General features: G+C 36.4%; 1 protein-coding gene across 2 annotated transcripts in view; it reads right to left on the bottom strand.

Moving 5' to 3' along the window:
• FRZB (frizzled related protein) overlaps positions 1–21065 on the bottom strand; it is a 37870-nt gene that overhangs the window by 4521 nt on the left and 12284 nt on the right. The window contains exons 3-6 of one of the 2 annotated variants that reach the window (XM_037850227.1): positions 11067–11132; positions 7071–7275; positions 6611–6674; positions 3949–4082 (exon numbers count right to left, since the gene is read on the bottom strand). In XM_037850227.1, the coding sequence (XP_037706155.1) occupies positions 3966–4082; positions 6611–6674; positions 7071–7275; positions 11067–11132 (452 nt within the window). In that variant the 3' untranslated portion in view covers positions 3949–3965. Of the gene's footprint in view, positions 1–3116; positions 4083–6610; positions 6675–7070; positions 7276–11066; positions 11133–21065 lie in introns of those variants that run through there. The other variant, XM_037850226.1, reaches the window with a different exon arrangement.

The following is a 21065-nucleotide window of genomic DNA, read 5'->3' on the forward strand; positions in this document are numbered from 1 at the left end:
ATGAAAGACAAGCAGGGGAATTAGGTCAAATGGAATAGTTTTCTTTCTAGATTATGGAGGATCCTAGTGGTGGCAGGGCTAAGGGGACCAATCTAAGAACAAGAAATCAGAGTTCCCAATGGATAGTAGTCCTTCTGGTTTTATTTGTAGTAACCATCAACTTTTAATTCCAATTTCCTCCCAGTCTTGTTGAATACCATTAAATCCAAACTCTTGCCCAAAGGCTCCACCCATTTTACCCAGAAAACAGAAACTTAGGGGGAAAAAACACATTTTTTTCCTGTTTTAAATCATGTACCTTTAAACTATCAATGCCAAAAGAATCACTTTAATTCATTTACTGGCCTGTATTGTATGCTAACTATTCCATTGTAATTTTGATTTGATAGGGGAAGACAACGGAGGAGTTAAAGTGACAATATTTGGGGTCAGAGTTGGGATTATCTTATACAGGCTTTTGGTAAACCTCAGCTTCAGAAAAAAATATTTGTAGCTGTTATATGCCCAGTACCATGCTTATGTTTGTGTGTTTTAATTTTTTCAAATTTTAAATTCAGTTTTATTGAGATATATTCACATACCATACAATCATCCACAGTGTACAATCAACTGTTCACAGTACCATCATATAGTTGTGCATTCATCACCCATGCTTTTGTTTTTTCACAATGTCAGGATGCTTTTCTTTTTATCAGCTATTGCAGCGTAGAAAACATAAAACTCAGGAAATAAGAAGATCTGAGACCCAGCTTTGCTAGTTACTTAGCCCTGAACTTCTAAAACTTCAATTTCTTCTTCTATGAAATGGGAATAACAATACCTACTTCACAGATTTTCAAGGGTTAAGTGAGGTAATACATGTGTAAGTGTTTTTTATGGAGTACTAGCCACTGTTAGACATTATTACCCAAAAAACAATTACCAAAGGTATGACTCTACTGCTTCTGTTACTATTTATACAGCTGGGAACCATATTTTAAAATACTAAGGGCTGGATTTCAATAACACGGTAATAGAAATCTCTGCTTTACATTGAACATTTGTATGTGCTAAAAAATATTAAAAACTCATAATGCTAAATAAACTCCAATCTTGAAATATTTATGTTTAGTAGTTTTACTTGTTGAAATGTAATAGCAAATAATTTCTTGCAGAAGGCAATAAGTAGTGCTATTTACACACAGTGACTGTGACTTTTGTATTCGTCTTCTTTAATATATAACAGATGTGGAAAGACATGAGTTTGAACCCACCCCCCCCAATACTCAGTGCAACATATGGCACCGAATCAGATTACACTCTGGATATGACACAATAAAATACTCATATATCCATGAACAAGAGAATCCAAGTTTACTGTTGTTCAGTACACATTAACATTTTTCTTGTTGGGCTTTTGGGCTAAGAAAACTAACATCCTGAAGATGAACATTTTCCCAAGAAATTTAATTAATTTTATAGATCCCAAGGTTATTGACAAGGATGCATTATGTTTGACTTTGAAAGTTAGTACCTGACAGAAAAAACTGTGGAGAGGCACTAATGAGATGTATTTGATTACAGCAATTAGAGAGGAGAAATAGTTTTGCAGTCTTATTAGAAATGTGCCATCATCATAAAATCGTACCATTCCCTAGAAGAGGTCTGCACATAATTTAGCAATGAAGATATTACAACTGTCAAATTGAAAAGACCAAATGTGCTTTATTGATAGATCTTATACCATTAGAAATTTAAATATAAATGACAGAAGCCTAATATAGATGAGCAAAATCAAACATTGTCAGTACAGGTCATTAAAATGGGAAGGGATAAAAACACTATAGAACCTAAGAACCTGGTCCTCTTTTGCTTATAAATATTATAATTTAATTTTTGAGTATAAATTGTGTCAAACTTCTACATAGAAAATAAATATACTCTCCTCCCCGCTCGCTCACCCCACCCCCACCCCCCAAAAAATCTCCAGGGACTGGAAACATCTGTGGCTTCCATTGTATATCAAACCATTTACTTATTTAAAATTCTCTTTCAGTGTTTTGGAAGAATCGATGACATTTTGAGGACTTGAAATACCAGTTCCTTTAAATCTCATGCCATCATTTCTTGTCCTTATCATCAAAGGAAGCCAAGAAAGGCCTGAGAAAATATGCTAAAAGCATGACCAGTCAGAAGCACTATTTTCCTTGGTCCTCAAAGCTCAGCTGAGGCATAAACAGTGGGGAGAGAGACCCTGAGATGCAGTTCCTCTCATGTGGCACTTCATTTCTAGCCTGTGACACCCAAACTCACCTTCTTTAAGGCTATAGCCTTAGCCTTCCGGGAATAACGCCAAATGATATACTGCAAAATTATCTGGAAGTAGTCATACGGTAGCCCGGAAGATGAGGCAGTCCTCATAGGGGCAAAGGTGACTCTCTTTCTTCTGGAACTGGGGAAATTGTTGGCACTTGGGTATCAGTCAGAAGGTGGGGATGGTCTCTTAATTCCAAAGAATTTAGATGAATTATTTAACATTTTAAGAAATTTTTGTTTAGGAATGAATTCCATCCTGCATGACTATCCTTGTAAAAGGAAACACAGTGCCGTTTTGCTTCATATGTGTTTTATTCTCAGTATACCATAGCTTAGAAATTTGGTTCTACTAATATCACACATGTAAATTGAAGAGAATGAGATTTGCAAATGACTGGCACAGGCTCTAAATAACCCTGCTGGAGGAAGGAAGTAAAATCATCATTTGTTTCTCGTGATTGCTGGGGGATCACACTCAGCTTGGGTAATGAGAATGTACCTTTGGTTCACAAGTCAGCATAACCTCTCTTCTCACACCCAAATTCCTTTTATTAGACATATTTTACCGAGCATTAAACAGCACAAATCCAAATGATAAAGTGCAGGCCAGTGTGCAGGCCTGGTAATTGAGTCCAGCTTGGGTGTGTGCACACAGACACACAAGTACACAAATACACACACTGCCCTGCAAACTACAGCATTTTACAGAGATACGTATCTTTTAAAATAATACAGTGGTGCACATGCATACAAACTTTCTTTTCCTGGTCGATGCAGCAAGTCAGATTTATTTTAAAAGAAAGGGGAAGAAAAGAAAACGATTTACACCAATGGGTTTATTTAAAAGAAAGCAAATTAAACAGAGCTATGTCTTTAACAGCAGATGTCTAGTTATAATTCACTTCCCTAATGCTGATTAATATATTCATGAACAGGTCAAATATATTGCCAAAAGAAAAATGCTACTGTTAATATCCCAACAGCTACTAGTTTCAGTTGTGCTTCTCAATCAGAGAAAATGTTCTTTCCCCAGCTCCTGTCACTATTTATTTTCCTTCCTGCCAATCTTGCAAATCATTCATCTTGTGTGTCATTTCCTCATAAATACTTCCTGATGCTTGATTGCTTCGCCTATGTGGCATTTGATTTCAAACTGCCATTTTACCTTTATAAACATTTAGAACTTCCTAGGATGAGAATGCCCTAAGGCATAGGAAAATGAGGCTGTAATTGGATCAGCAAATATGTTTTACCACATATCTAGCTTTCTGTGTTTACCAGAAATCTCTCCCTGCATCCAATATTGCATTCCCAATTCTGCATACAGACAGTAAATTAACATTTGGGAACTCCAGCAAAGAAGCCCCAGTTTCAACATGTTTAATTTATTATTATTGCAAAAGAGCAGTTTCTCCAGGATTAGTGAAATAAGAAATATATAATATATATAAGGATCTCTACCCAGACCACAAAAAAGTAGGGGAGGGGCTGGGGAGTGATAGAGGAAGAGAAAAGCAGAAAACAGAGAAAATAGAAGTAGTATCAGTTACCACATGATTTTTGTAGTAAACAATAGAATATGATGTGCAATAGTGCAATTTTCCTTTGCTAGTCCAGCAATGCAAATCTTAATAGGAAGGCCACCAATCTTACTTTTTATATTTCAGAATCTAGCTGCGTGCTTGCCGGGGGTTAGAGTTCCTGCCGGACTTCTGACTTTGAGTGGATTCACTATGGCTAGGATCACTTTTACTCAATCCAAGATGACGGAGCTTCATATCCCAGCGCTGTGAAATTCAAAACAGAAAACGTTCACATGCACGTACCACCAGGATCATCGCGTCTGATGTTATCCTAACATCTGATTAAGACTGCAAAATCATATCTCTAAAGTACCTTACTACTTTTCCAAAAGTGTAAAATCCACACCCTGGGGAAACAACAAAATTGATCCTATGTGAACATAGTTCTCTGATGTTGAAAAGCAGTAAGTAAAGTTGGCCATCCATAATATGGTTTGGTAATACTTTCACATCAAACGAACACAGAAATCACCTGATGAGCTTGTTAAACTGCAGATTATGATTCAGTAGTTCTGGGATGGGGTCCAACATTTTAATTCCTAACAAGCTCCCAGGTGATGCTAATGTTGCTGGTCCAAGGGCCACACTTTGAGTACAAGGAGCTAACATCAGATGTCCCGAATTCAAATCCTAACACTGCCATTGCCCATGCAAATTTCTTGAACATACTAGTTCTCATTTTCATCACTTCTCACATTTGGATTAATAAGAGAAACTACTTATAAAACTATCCTGAAGATTAACTGATGAAAAATGAACAAAGTGTTTAACACATAATAAACACTAGCTATTGTGCCTATTTTTCTTATCGAAAGTAACAATTCTTTCTTCATTTTAGCACACTGTACTCCACAATTTTAAATTTGTTTTTCATCACAGTCACACAGTGTGATTCTCAATTCCTCCATGCAGTCCAAATCTCTTGACTTGAAAATCAGCTGTAAGAGACTTAGGTAAGCAATTTGCATGGCAAAAACCATTAAAAAGGTCTTTATTTAATTTTTGATCTATCCACTGAGAACAAATATCAGTTGAAAAGGGCAACTCATTTTAAAAAAAAAAGTAACACTTCCCCCACCCCCATAAAACTCTTTCTTACATCCTTCAATTAACTGGAAAACTAAATCACAGGTCCCAATAATTCTGGCCAAAAGAGATTTTTCCACCCAAGCCCTTTAGCCCTACATATCTGGATATGAAATAAAAATTGTTCAAGTTATTGGTTTATTTCTTCCTTTTAGCATGTTTAAATCCAGACTGAGAAAATAAATGATCTCATAATAACATTGTGAATTCCCTGTACAGAGCAATGGGAAAAATGGGCAAACGAACCATGTGTCCTAGGTCTTTACATGATGTTATTGTTTTTGTTTGGTACCAAAAGAGGACAGCAAGCCTTGTTAAGATGCTTTGCAGCAGTGATTTTGAAAGCTCTTCCTACTGGTACAAGAATTTAGGACAAATTCCTGTTCTGCATTAGCAAGCAGAAAACCTAGTTAAACGGACAGTACAAGACGCCAACATATTGAAGAGGCACTGGTACTTTAATAAACATTAAACTTATTGAAGAGAGATACAAATAGAGAATTCTCACAAGTCTGAACTTGAAGCAGATCTCACTTTTGACAAATACGCTGGGAGGAAAAGAACTTGCTGGAGGGTAGTTTCTCAATGCAAAATAATGCCCTCCACATTTTTGTAGGTCACTTAAATCCAAATGTGTCTCCTGTGTCAAGTGCCAGATGTATAAGATAAACTGCCCAAGGGTATTTAGCTTACCCTGCAAATGTTTCCCAAGCCTGCAAACTCCCAGAAGGAAGAGGATGTATTATGTTTGGTACAGTTCCCACTCCCCCGCTCACACACATCTTTTTAAATTCTTTGCCCCTCTCTGCATATTCTCCTTCATTCTTTTCTTTGAAACAGATTTGCAGTTAAGTGCAGTAAGAAATGAAATGAAAACTTCTATAATAAAGCAATTTACTGTGTGATCTTTTAAGATGTATCAACTCCAGAATCAAGAATTAGGTTAAAAATAAAGCTACGTTACTGCTCTAAGGACTCAATTGGTCAGATCTCCTGAATTACGGATGATTGTGGCTGCACCTTATACATAGAGGAATTGGTGTCTATGCATAAAGACAGACATTGGTAGTTTCTGAACTGCCATATGTTCTCCTCTTCTTTGACTCACAGAACCACAAATTTGTTCAGGGAAGCAATATGCCCATCTAAAGGACTATCTTTCCCAACTTCTCTTGCAGTTAGGGATGGACATGAGACTCAGTTCTGACCAATGAGATTAAAGTTGCTCAATAGGGCTCCTAGAAACCTCTTTTCCCTCCTCTTTCTTTCCACCTCAAATGCAGAGGTGATGCTGGAGGTGGATCAGCCACTTTCTGACTTCTGGGTGAACACAAGTATCAATACTCTTAAGAATGGCCTAGTAAAAAGGGAGGAGTGGAGCCACCCTACCAGTACTGGACTCTACCTCTAGATTTCTCATTGTGATAAGTTAGGCAACTGTAGTTTAGTCGCCGATACACTATAGAAGAACTTGTTCCTTAAATGAAATAAACATCAAAGACAAACTCAGTCCTTGATGGATGCATGGAGGATAGAGCAGGTTTTACTATTTCCCATGTAGTTGAGGGCAACTATCTCATTTAAATGATAGCTGGATTTCTACTTTCACTTTTGTACATTACTTTGAACATAAAATACAAGCTTACCTTAACTTTTTTACCAAGTCGATCCTTCCATTTCTCAGCTATAGAACCTTCCACCAAGAGTAACCTGTATATTGTAAAGAAGCAACCATTTTTGAAAAGTTGAAATACACTACTAAAAACTACAAGGAATCAGTGCCAAGACACGTCTGTTTATTCTAGAATGGGAGAGCAACATTCTAAACTAATTCTTAACCTTTTGGCAGTCATGGACCACTTTAAGAATCAATGAAAGTTATGGTCCCTCTCCCCAGAAAAATGTACTCCCATAAAATGAATACATACAGTCTGGTATCCAAACTGAAACTGTATGAAATTGAGTGATCCAACTCAAACCCATCTATGCTTCTCTAAAAGGCAGACAGATCCCATGGTAAAATCCCCAGGATTCTTCTCCAGAAGAGAATGCCACCAGGGTAGGAAAGGCAAGGACATTTTTCTGAATCCGTAAGGAGTGATCTACCTGGAGCGTTCCTCGTCTTCGTAGCCCATGATGATATATTCCTCATTAACACTGAGTGGAGGGCACAGGCAGCCAGAGCTGGTGGAAAGGTTGACGGTGTCCCTCGGAATGTTCACCAGAGAAGCCTTGAGGATCTCCTTCACCTCGACTACCGCAGTCACATCGTGGCACTTGGTCTTCACCTCTTTAACTTTAGCCCGAATGACTAGGATAAAAGACAATGAAGCTGATATGGCAACATGATACACAATAGGTGCCCCATTTTAAAAAGACAAGTAGGCTTCTTTCCCGTCAATTCTCATCTACTTGATGCTCGATGAATGGAGGGGAAAAGTCACCCAGAAGTTTTTGCCAGAGACTGTAGTAAGTGACACTATACAACACCCTCGCTCTCTTAATGCTCAGCCCTGCTTCTTTTATAATTTGTGTGTCTGTCCTTGTTTGTGTATATGTGTATTTGGGTTTGATTTTAGATATCAAAAGTTGAGTGAATAATAAAATTTTCCTCCAAATATTTCATTGTGTGTATATGTATTCTGCAGTTCCAGTTGCTGCCAATGAAAATTTAAACTACAAACTTCAAAATATGTAAAGACCTAGTACTCAAATATGCTTTGTTTCCTCGTCAGCATTCTTCTGTCAGATCGATTAAAATATCTTCTAAAGAACCATCGGGAGGTGGAGTGGGTGTTCTTTAGTGTTAGAAAGTTGCCCTGTCTTATACAGTTTCTAAAATGGTTCCATGATCCTTTTCATCTTTGTCACCTTGCCACATTGTTTAGATATCAGCTCCTTTTACATTTGTTTCAGTATGGATTAGCTTTTATGCTTCCCTTTAAGTATACCACATTTTCATTTTGAAGAAACACTGTCACCACCAGACTTTGTTTCTTCCATCTGCTTGAAGTCAAGCACACCAACATGCCTTCCCTTCACCTGATTTTGGAGTATATTCCAACATATCCATCGTATTAATCGACTTCTTTCTATGGGTATACTGGGGACTGATTTAATCTAAGAATCAGTTTCACTTCTCAATCCAAAGACAAACTACCTTAAAAAAAAGCCAAACAGTTGCAAAGGCAAATTAGTTGACGCAGAATCTAGAAAACACAGTTCTGCTTCTCTTCTGTATTCCTCTTCTTTGGAAGAGCCAAATTCTTTAGATTCCTACTTCTGGTAAATGAGCTTTTCTAAATAAATAAATAAAGAGAGTTTGAAAAAGCCTAGGAAGAAGTAAAACTGTCAATTTAGTGACAGCCCCCCTCATTGCTCCAGTTCAATATCTACGGTAGTTTTACAGAAGTAAACACAATTTTCCAAATGAATCCACATTTTGAAAGCCTCTTAGGTATTATATCTGCAAACCATTTTCATAATTTTAAGGGTTTTGGACTACAAAGGACTGGGAAAATGTAATCCATGAAAATATAAAGCCAGCTAATAAACAATTCCCCCATTCATACCCCAACTCCAACAGACATTTATCCAATAACATTCTGCCAGTTCAGCATGCATATGAGAGAAATTGTCAATAATTAATTCTAAAAACTTTAGGACAAAACTTTATTTTTGCTTCACAGGTATTTCAATCTTCAGAGAATTAGTTGCCCAAAGTATGAGAACTTGTAGCAAGCAAACTATCACTGACCAGCTGTCCCTTCTTGGGGCAATTTGCAAGAGAAGTCTCTTTCTTTTAGCATTCTCTTTATTCTGTATTTTAACAAAAGATAAGATTGCTCTTTTGAAAATGTCACTTGGGAGAATCAGATGATAAATTCACAACCCCAACTAGCAGCCATTGTTTTTTTGGTGTCCTAATTTAAGTGAATGCACTTTATGGCATCCATCAACTATTAGAGATTAGTGAACTGAGCAAATGCTTTCAAACTAATGATTTATTTACCTAGTGTGCCTACTATTTTCATTAGAAATTTTTAGCACATGTACCCACTCCAAAATAAATATCTCTCTACAAGACCTACTTTATTATTCAAGTAATTTTGTTAAAGCTCAGGAGTTTCAAAGTTGATTAGTGTAAAAGCAGCAGAAGCTTTGTCTGAATTATCAATTACTCCCATCACCACTTGTTTTCTCAATAGTCACATAAAGATATATGACAATAAAGATTAAAATCAAAATACTTGGGGAATAAAAATTTCTTTTCAGATTTTTTCTTCTATTTAATTATTTGAGTGCCTGCCTTCCCCAAATAAGCTGAAAGCCCCAGACAAATTAAAATCCTTAAAACATAAGCAACCTGATTACTTACTGCTTGTTTTTAAGAAAGAAATTATCTGGTCTTTTCCTTAAATGTTATCTGATCCCATTTATTTTATAATATTCACTCAACTACCTTCTCTAAGAGCTTCCCTTTCCATGACTTGTAACCACTAGTATTTTAACTTTTAACAAAAATATTAGCACCAACCACTGCAACACTAAGGAAGCTGAATAAAGGAAAAATTGATAAGTAAAGATAAGTAAACTAAATACCAATGTAACTAAATTTCCCATATTTAAAATTTTTTCATGTTTTTGCTTTTAGTATAACTATACTTAAAAATTCATATAGCACTTTTCCATCTTAAAAAGCTAGAGTCCTAAAAATACAAGACTCTTTTCCTTCCTGAAGTTTTTCATATCAATTTGTAGAGAAACAGGTCCTCATACGAGCAACTAGGCATTTGGATTCTTAGATAAACATAATCTTTCAACCTTGGAAAGTGCATCCATCATTGGCAAAGAGAAACCAGACCCCGCTTAAGATGAGTATACTATGAGCAAACAATAAAAATAGATTCTACTGAAAAAAACCTTGGGAAACTTGGTGTATTTATTTTAAAGAAACTTAACTGCACTGAGAATTTTCTACTCTAAATCTTTTAATAAGCAGTATTTTCAAAGGTATCAAAGATTACTCAGTTTACAGTCTTAGTCATTTCTCTCCTTTCAGTATCCACAGAGTACAAAAGTAGAAACAAATCTGCTCAATATGTCCTATATCCTCTAAAATAGTGCACATAAACTCAATAGTAAAGCTCTCATTGTAAGAAATAAAATACACTTTAAAAATCTATTATTTGCCACATTTAGTCCTTGTCTCAGCATCAAAGGTCTTCTGCAGAAATAGTAACATGACCTTTATTAATCTCATAGATGCTGGAAAAACTCACGATAAAATGCCTATGGGATACAATAAATATTATTTATCCCTTATTTTAATTGGAAAACTCTATTACATGACCCTTCTAAATATAACAGTAATTGATATTTATAACTGAAACACATCAGTATTCCAGAGTACATCCTGAGTAATCAAAGGACAATTTATGTTCAATCATCACAGATAAAATCAAGATAATAATACCTCTCATGGAGCGGCTGAGAATATTAAGTAAGATAGTATACCTACCAAGTTTGTTGGCTACACTTGGATTGGTAACTATTCAATTAATATTCAGTTTATCACAGTGTCACATTTGCAGAACAAACTAGCTAATACAGCATTTATTTAATACTAACAATTTCTTTAAGTGTTACTTTCCAACTCTGTCAATGTTTTCCATGAAATATACTGACTAAAGAAATAATGTGATTCATTTAACCATTCCTTATGCAAAGTGCTCCTCTCTCCATCCCAATGAAGCTGAACTTAAAAACACACCTGATTGACCTGTGCAGCTCCAAATACTTGAGATTAAATCCTCCTTAGCTTCCCAGATAGCAAAGAGTCACAACTAATTTGAAATTTATCTCTGCATACCTATTTGTATGGTTCTAAGATGCTAGCATTGCGCTTCATATGCTTTAAAATCTAGAGTTTCGTCTACCTGACATTTTAATTGTTTGGGGCAAGGGAACTAGGCTGTAAAAAGTTGTGCATACTTATTTGTTTTTAAGCCTTTTTCTTAAATTGCTCCACTCATTTATACACACACACACACACCTGTCTTATCACAGTCATTCCTAGGTCTACCATGAAGATATCCTTACCATAGTTGTAATTGTTCCGGAAATAGGTCTTCTGTGTAGCCCTAATAGGGTTACATTTGCAGCGTTCTGAAAAATACATTTTAGATATGAGCAAAATTTCAATATTAGCTTTCTTTTGTTTATTCACATTTTTTGGTTTATTCACATTAACTTTCTTTTGTTTATTCACAAATTTGGCAGTGATTAGGGCTGTTAGCAATTCTGCATATCCGATCTCTTTTTTCTGAAGTTATGTTCATTTCTCCATCTACACAGCCTCCCATTCAATGTCGGTATGCCCATAAGTTCTCACCCCTCCAACAAAACACCCAAGCCCCAAGGAAACACTGTTCAGCACCAGGCCTGAGGGCATGACCCCAATCCTGAAAATGACATGCTTAGTGCATATGGGAGTAGAATCAATCCCTACCTAAAGGCTGCAATTTTCTGCTTATGCTCCAATAACTGGTTTTCCCCTAGGGAGTATCACCTAACATTCATATGTGTTTTACAAATTACATAGAACTCATCTAAACGTTAGCTCATGGATCTTAAAGCAACTCAATGAGAGAAGCAAGTATTAGTACCATCTCAGTTGATAAGGCTCAGAATGTTTAAATGATCTGCCCAAGACATAAGTGGTAAATCTAGAACTTCAACATACCTTTTTCTAACTTGAAATTCAATTTGTGAGCTTAATGAAGTTCTTAAGAAGAGCACCATGAGCCTTCCCCCTGTAGAATAACTACCGTTTAACTCAATAATATTTTTATGCTTATGTGGAGAAAATTACTTTGTACATATTTTGAAAACAGAAATCCCATGATTTTTTATTTTTTATTATTTTGTTTCTTGTATTTTTTTCTTAATTTTTTTCTCATGTTTTAAAAATATCTGGTGAGTAGTGACCACAAAATACTTTCTATGTAAATACAAGTATATGCAAAACAAGTTCTAATTATCTCAAAATGTTTCATATACAGGGTAGATCATTTAACACCTAGGAGAGTGAATTAATGTAACTTTTATATAACTTTTATAGAAGAGCCACAATGCTGAGATTACTTAAAGAAATATTCATAATAATCATGGTAAATTGTTAAGAATAAAAGTCATTCTAAAAAATAGAAACTAAAACAGCATTAGTTTAATGCAGCCTTGTTTTACCTCAAGGTTAAGTGTGATATAATTTTGTAGCTAATCCTGACCTTTATTTGAAATTGAACTCCTGAGTCTCATCCAGAGATAGGCTACTATAATTAACTTTGTTAGATTCCAAAAACCCTATGACCTTTCATTTATCATGGCACTGGAAGACTGCTATCAATGAATACGTATTTTTCTGTTGTTGTTTTGTTTTGTTTTCAGGAAGAGACCTTATTCCGTGCTCAGGATTTATTATCAATAAGTGAGGGGAAGTTGTAGGGGGTGGGGGGTAGGAATACAAATCTATTTGTGTAGATATTCCATTGTAACTCTTTCAAGACTGACCCTTCCTAATCCAATCAGAGCTTAAACAATTTTAATTTTTTCTAAATGTATCCTAGCATTTGACCCAGGAAAAATACTTTCCCTCTTAATGCCCATTTTAAGATGTGTAGGAGCAAACAACAAATTTTAAAATATATAGAAAAAATAATTGTTTTTCTATTTGGAAATCTATAGCCTTAAATATGACTTCTTCACTTATACCCACATCTATATTTTCCTATATTCAACTGCCTATAAGAGGTGACTAAGCATTTCTTGGAGTAATTTTAAACATCTGCTCATGTCCACCACACTATGAACTTGTCTTCTTTCTGTGGAAATGAGGGTATATTCTGACTCCACAAACCAGGGATATTTATAGTTCTATAACTATGAAAAAGGAAAGGGAACTAACATTTGTTGAGTCCTCTCCATCATTTATATTAATTAATTCATTCAACAAATCAGTATTGGGCATCTGCAGCATGCCAAACTCTGTGCTAGGACACCGTGATAAACGATACAGGTAACCCAGCAGAAGATACAGATACTGAACAAATAATTACATGCATTATTTTCATACGAGATGCAGGCTGTGAAAGAAAAGTACAATTTGCCATGAAAACATGTAACTTGAGGATCTAAATTTGTCTGACCATCAAAGTCCTCTGAATAAATGATATTTAAACTTGAAACCAGAAAGATGAGCTGTGATTATCTAGGCAAGAGCTACATGATTTATATAGAAGATAGAGGAGAAGTGCTAAAAGGATACTGAGAAGGAGAATCTATTGATGTGGGAGGAAATCTAGGAGAGTGTGGTCAAAAAAGCTGAAAGAAGAGAGAATCCCCCAGAAGAAAGGTGTGCTGTCTTCTGAGTCAGCCCTCAGAGTTCAAATAAGAGAGAAAATGTCCATTCAATTCAGTTGGCAAGGAAATGACAGGAACTTGAGCAAATGGCAGAAGAGGACTTTGAAGGCCAGAGGAACCCTTCATCCGTTACTCAAGAAGGAAAAGGAGAGAGGGCTACTGAAGTGGACAGGTTTATAAATTTGCTTGTTGGGGTGATAGGAGAGTTCCTTTTGATAGCTTTTACTTTCTCATTGAAGGATGAAGTGAAGTCATCAGCTGCAGGGATGAGGGGCTAATGGAGACAGGGTGTGATGTGAGAAGAGAAAGTGTAAAACAGTTATTTCATCAAATGGGAAGGTAAAATTTTGAAAGAAACAAGGAAGATTGCTAGACAATGCTAATTGCCTATTCAAATTTCCTATCTTGAACTTAAAGTGAAACCAATCACCTGGTTGAGTGATTTTTCTCAAGCAAATAAGAGTTGGGGATTTTCTAGGTGAGTAGGACAGAGGAAGAGAAAGGCAAGGGAAGTAAAAAAAAATTTCAAAGGAATGATTATTATGGTAAATCATGGTAGACCATGAAATCTCAGTAAACAAAGAGACTGGGGATGAACAGATAGTCAGTAGCAGTTGATGAATAGGCAGTCTCGATGAAGTAAAAGAAGTTTAGCAGTGATGGTACTAGAGAAAATAAGCTAGAATGATAAAAAGTGGTAGGCAAAGAGGGGGATAATTGATATTAAAATTAACAGAGCTTGTAGCACTGCTAGTTGGCAATGTCCTTGATGTGCTCCTGGGAGTGGATGGCTGGGGTGGAATAGATGAGCAGATTAGTGAAGTGAAGAAGTCAAAGCACCAGATGGATCAACTGCTTTATTATCAAAGTCATTAAAATGGCAATAGGTTTGGGTACCGTTTTGGAACGTATTCTGATAGCCCTTAAATGAATGGTGGGCAGTACACCATTTAGCCTTCCAAAAGTTGAGTTCCACTACCCATCTATAAACAGGGAGGTAGTGAAACATACCTGGACCCCACCCCTAGAACCACCTTCCTTCTTCCCCAAATTGCAAGTCAAATGGACATTTTATGAAAAATCCAGAGATTCTTATTTTCCCTGGGACATCAAAAACCAACCAAATAGGGAAGCCAGAAGTCAACAGAACCCAAAAGAGAAAGGAGAGGACACTGCCATCTGATGCAAGGGAGGTATGCAAGCCAAGGAACCCCATGATTGCTGGCAATCAGCACCAGAATTTTACAGACTTCGGAGAGAAAGCATTACCTTGCTGAAGCCTCCATTTTGGACTTCTCCTAGCCTCAAACCCATGGTAGAGAGGGCTCCAGGGCTATTCACCTTCAGAGGGGACACCTCCTTTCCACACCCCATATAGTGGTTTGAAGCTGTTCAAACCAGAAAAGCATGGTCTCAAATCTAATTCATTCCTGTTAGAAGGAATGTTAGATGGATCTTAATCCTATTACTGGAGTCCTTTATAAATGGAATGAGAGAGAGAGAGAAAGCCATGGAAACAAGAAGCTGAAATCAGCGAAACCTGGAAGATAAGGGAAAGGCCAGAGGACTCTGTCATATGCCTGGCCATGTGGCAGAGAAGACAAGGATCACTAGCAGCCAGTCTTTGGGAAGAAAGCATTGCCTTGATTTGGACATTTTCCCAATCTCTAACCATAAGGAAATAAATTCCCATTGTTTAAGCCAAACCATTTCATGGTATTTGCTTGGAGCAGCCAAGACAACAAAGGATAAATAATACGTGGAAAGGAAGATAAGTGTTAACCACTTAGACCAGATCCAAGAACCTGAAACAATCAGCAAGAGCTGGCAGAAAACATCTTTTTCAAAGCTCCAGAAAATACTTAAAGGATTTCAGCAACACAGTGACCACCAAATCAAGGAAAAAATCCACTTAAAATCAGTAGGATCTCCTGGCTCCCTGACTGACCCCTGCTCTCTCCCCTCACTGATTATGCATGAAGCCAGTCTATGCTCCCAGTGCAGATCCTTGGCCCCAGTACCAGAGAAAGCAGAATAACTCTTATGCACATATGGGAGATTGTGTGTCTGGCCCAATCTGTCTTGTGGTGCCTTCCATGTAGAAGATAGCTCAGAGCTCTCCTAAAGAACACTGTGGGAGAGCAATCAGTTGGATGTCTGGGGCAAAGGATTGCTGGCTGTAGGACATACAGTGCAGTATCTGGGACCATGAGGAAACAGTTTCCTCAGGAAGTGGGGCTATTTGTTTTTGTGTAAATGGGGAAATTCCTAGGGCATTTGCCCAAGACAAGACCCATGTGCAGAAAGAATTAGAGAGGCCCTATGCTTTGGTCTTGAGCCATTCTCTAAACTCATTGTATGGATAAGCTCTGAAGGAAAGCATTCCCACAGTTTAATTTGCAAAGATTGTGGACAGTATTTTCTTTTTTCCTTCTTCTTCTTCTTCTTCTTTTTTTTTTTTTTTTTTTGTTGTTGTTATCTCTTAGCATTTAAAGATAGCTCTGTCATACCACTGGCTGTATGCAAGCCAAAGGAACAGACACTTCAGAGTCTAAATTCCAACAATAACACATTAAAATAGAAAAATTTCCAGATTCAACAAAGATTACAAAACATACAAAGAAACAGGAAGTGATGGTCACAGCAAAAAGAGAAGATTAATGCATTAGAGACTATCAATGAAGAAAACAAGACCTAGGCATACCAGACAAAGACTTTTTAAAAATGGTCCTAAATATGCTCAAAAAACTAAAGGAAAACATGAAAATGATAGATGAACACAAAGATAATTAATAGACAGATGGTAATTATGGAAAGGAACCAGACTGGTCTGAAGATCATAATAAGAGAAATTAAAAATTCCCCAGAGAGATTCAATAGCAGATTAGAGCTGCAAAAGAAAGAAGCAGTGAAATTGAAGAAAGTAAAATTGAAATCATTCAGTCTGAGGAGCAACCGGAAGAAAGAATGAAGTGAACAGAGCCTGAGGAAACTGTGGGATACCATCAGCCATACCAACATATGCATTGTGGGAGTCTCAGAAGGAGAAGAGAGTAAGGGGCAGAGAGCCTATTCAAAGAAATAATGGCTGAAAATGTCCCAAATTTAACAAAAGACATGAATATATACATCCAAGATGCTTAACAGTCTCCAAACAGGATAAGAACAAATAGACCCAAAGTGTCAAATGCCAACAATAAGGAATTCCGAAAGTCACAGAAAAGAAGGAATGTGTCATGTACAAGGGAGCTTCAATAAGATTGTCAATTTCTCACTAGAAACCGTGGAGACAAGACAGCAATGAGATGACACACTTAAAGTGCTGAAAGCAAAAAAATGCTAACCAAGAATTCAATATCCAGCAATATTGTCTTTCAAAAATTAGGGTGATATATGGAGTGATGGTTAGGTTCATGTGTCAACTTGGCCAGGTGATGGTGTGCAGGTGTCTCGTCAAGCAAGCACTGGCCTAACCATTACTGCAAGGACATTTGTGGCTGGATAATAAACCAGAAGGCTGGTTTATTAAATCATCAGTCAATTGGCTGCAGCTGTGACTGATTACATCAATGAAGGGCATGTCTTCCACAATGAGAGACTGTAATCAGCTGGATTTAATCCAATCAATTGAAGACTTTTAAGCAGACAGATAGAGAACTTTCACTTCTTCGGCTAACCAGAGAAGCGTTTCCTAAGGAGTTCATCGAAGTTGCCAGTTCATTGCCTGAGGAGCTCATCGAACACCTTCATTGGAGTTTCCAGTTTGCTGCCTGCCCTATGGAATTTGGACTCATGTAAACCCACAGTTGCGTGAGACACTTTTATAAAATCATGTATTTATAGATATCTCTTGTCGGTTCTGTTTCCCTAGAGAACCCTAACTAATATATATGGGAATCCTGCATTTTATGGTTGATTGTTCTGTAAATCTGCAACTTCTCAAATAAATAAATAAATAGGGAAAGCTTAAGACATTCCCAGATAAACAAAAGCTGAGGCAGTTCATTACCACTAGACCAGCCCTACAGGAGATGCTAAAGAGAGATAGTTCTACAGATTGAAAGGAAAGGACAATAGACAATATATCAAAGTCACATGAAGAAATGAAGGTCTCTGGTGAGAGTAACAACATGGGTAAATATAACTCCACTTCTTACTTCCTACATGATCTAAAAGGCAAATGCATATAACGTAATGATAAATCAGTGGTTTTGGACTCAATATATATACATGTAATTTGTAACAAGAATTATATAAAGGCAGTGGGATGGAAGGGTATAGGAACATAGTTTGTACATATTATTGAAGTTAATAACTGAAGTTAGTACCAAAGAAATATTGACATTAGTACCAAACAAATTATATTGTTATGATTTAGGATGTTAAATTTAACCCCCATGGTAACTACAAAGAAAATATCAGAGAATATGCAGACATTAGAATATAGGTTGCCAGCACCAGGGTGGGTGGCAGCAGGAATGGGGATTTAATGAATAATGTGTACAGGGTTTCTAGTTGGTGAGATGGGAACATTTTAGTAATGAAAGGGGATGAGGTTATCACAATATTATCAATGTGATTAATCCCACTGAGTGGTATGCTTGGGAGTCATTGATATGGGAAACTTTATGTTACCAAAATTTTAAAAAGAGACTAAAGAAACAACAAGGCAATTTTATCTGTTTTCTTTTGTGACATCTGAAGTGTTGTGTATTGTGTCAATTAATAAAAGGACCTCCTTTTTAGAAGGTCCTGTATCTACTTAATGCCAAGCACATAGAAAAAGGGTGGAAGTAAAGGAAAGTGCCAGTCAGCTCCTCACTCCTTCGCCCTTTGTATGGAGCACGACAGGCTCACAGTCCATGTTCCTTAAATTGTTGATAGATGGCGGGATAAATGGACTAGTAAACAAACTATGACGTTTCAGTATTGGGGACCCGGGAAAATGATGGTGCCATATATGAAATAAAATAGTTACAAGGAAGAAATTTTTAATTAAAAGAAAGCTTTAGTTATTAAATATGTTAAGTTTGAGGAACAAATAGGATTTATAGGTAGAAATGTTTATTGGAGGGGTAATGTGGTACTCTCCCTGGGAGAGAACTAGAATCCCAAAAGTGACACTTAAACCTATGGAGCTGGAAGAATTCCAATAGGAAGAAACCATAGTAGGGAGAGAGGAACGGAGTCCAAACAAAGCCTTGGGGAACGGCCATAGATGGATGACTGGAAGAGAAGAAGTAGGACAATCTGGATAAGAATTCAGGGAGGCAAATGCTTAGGAAAGAGAATCGGTCAAAAATGTCAAATGCTGCAAAGTAATGGAAAAAAAAAGGTTGCAGCTACTGAATAATTATAAAAAATACTATTTTTATCTATCATAACTTTTTCCAATGGAAGGTAGAAGTTGACTCAAGTTAATTCAGCTTTCATAGTCAGTAAATATTTATACCAGTGAAAAACCTAGATTCAATCCCCAAATTGGTAGGAGGCCAAAAAGGAAGGAAAGAAAATGGGAGAAGGAAAGAGATAGAATGGGTCTGTCCCACCCAAGCTAGGGCGTAGGCCATCCCGAAACAAGAGGGAGTAGCAGGGGCAGGCCTGACAGCCCCTTGCACCAGGAAATTTCGTTACTCAGCAGCTACCACTCAGCTGCACAAAGAGGTTTCTCTGGGGCATTTTTGAAGTAAGGCCGAGAAGAAGTTACTGAAAACTCTGGGAGAGTATCTGATTTAGACCACCAGACACTAATAATGTTGCCCCAATTTGAAGATACATCAGAGAAGAACTCAGAGGTCAAAATAATCTGATTTTCTATTAGGAAACAGACCCAAAGAAATAAAGTAACTTGGTCATGCTGATATAGCTAATGAGTGTCAAAATATATCACCTACATCTCTCTGGAGAAATTTATGATTTTTAAATATGAAAGCTCATAAATTGGTCTCCATAACAAAGTAGAAAAATGGGGGAATTATTTTTCCTGATTATTTTTAAAAGACTTCTCTTTTCATTGAACCATCTGAATACCTGCCTTAATTTTCTTCATTGATTTGACAGACCAAGTAACCCAGTAGAATAAAACTAAAATTGTTTTCCTCCCTATTCCATGTTGGGGAAACTATAAAGGATCTACTCCTTATGATGAACTGGGTTTGCAACAGTAAAACACACTCACAAAGTGGAAACTGCTCAGAGTCATTTTCTCCAAAAAAAAAAAAAAAAAAAAAAGAAAAGAAAAGAAAAGAAAAGAAAAGAAAAGAAAAGAAAAGAAAAAAAAAGAAAAGAAAAGAAAAGAAAATTCTTAAGCTTCCTTTCTTCCCCCTATTAGCATTACTGCACAAAAGTGTAAAGAACAAATTAAGCTGGAGGGAAAGAATTTATTTTCCAAATTCCAGACAGAAAAAGCTTTTCACTTTTAAAAGAGGGGTTATGTGGGTTACAGTGTTTTTTGTGTTTTCCTCATTTCCTGTTTTATCATGATCAACTTCAGCTGTTACATGACTTGAGCATAAAATTTTGAGTGTGAAAAAATTACGATTTCTTTTTGGAATAAATAAGTATGTTCAAGTGTCTTTTATAAGCAGAATGAGCTTTGGTTTTGTTTGTTTGTCATGTTCCCATTATCCCAAGGTAAAGGAAAACATTTATGAGAGGAGCAGTAAACACCGAACCCAGTAACACTACGCTACATTCATTCTAGGTGATTTTAGACATTGAGCTACTTTTGTATATTGTTTATAATGTTGCTAATGTCTTCTTTTCTCTCTTTCATACATTGGAGTGTTACTTTATTCTAGCTATAATTCTGTGCAAACTGATAGTACATGCATTTGCTAGGCCCAAAATTTTTGACTCACCAACTGAAATATACAAGTGAGATTTTTGGTTTGCTTTGACTGAACATAATAGAAGGGATTGTTAAAATAGTACTGTTGCTGGACACCAAAGATTTCCAAATGATTCTGTGACCCTGAAGAATAAATATTCTCAATTACATTGAGATCATTCTAAATCAATTTTATTTCACTTAAATTTTTAAAAAGATAAATGTTTGTTGGGGCATCTATGGTGGACATTTTCTTGGGTTAAACACTGGTCACCCTGATAAGAGTCAGTGGAAATCAACAGTGAAAACTATACCAATATAATCAAAATCAATATTACAAACTTATTTTACAACTTCATAAAATAGTCAGCTTCAACATACCACACTTCTTGTTGAGGAACAAATGTATCATTAGTCATAGTAACAAAAGCTGAGAAAAAAACAAATATCTATGGACATTAGAATGAATAAAGTACGGTATATTCATATGATAGAATACCATATAACAATGAAAATGAAAAACTACTGCTATATACTACAGAACAAAGAACAAAAGAAGCCACACACACACACACACACACACACACACACACACACACACACACACACACGGAATCATACTATAGGATTTCATTTATATAAAGTTAAAATCAGGCAAAATCAACCTATAGTACTAGAATTCCTGATTGTGGTTGTATTCAGGGAGTAGAGTGGAAGCAGTGATTTGGAAGGGCCACAGGGAGGTTTCTCAAGCAGTGGTAATGTTATGAATCTTGAACTATGTGGTGGTTATATGACTGTTTACTTTGTGAAAATACTGCATGCTTATGATTTGTGGACCTTTCTGCATA

The sequence above is a fragment of the Choloepus didactylus genome, chromosome 9 (genome assembly GCF_015220235.1).
Source record: "Choloepus didactylus isolate mChoDid1 chromosome 9, mChoDid1.pri, whole genome shotgun sequence".
NCBI lineage: Eukaryota > Metazoa > Chordata > Mammalia > Pilosa > Megalonychidae > Choloepus > Choloepus didactylus.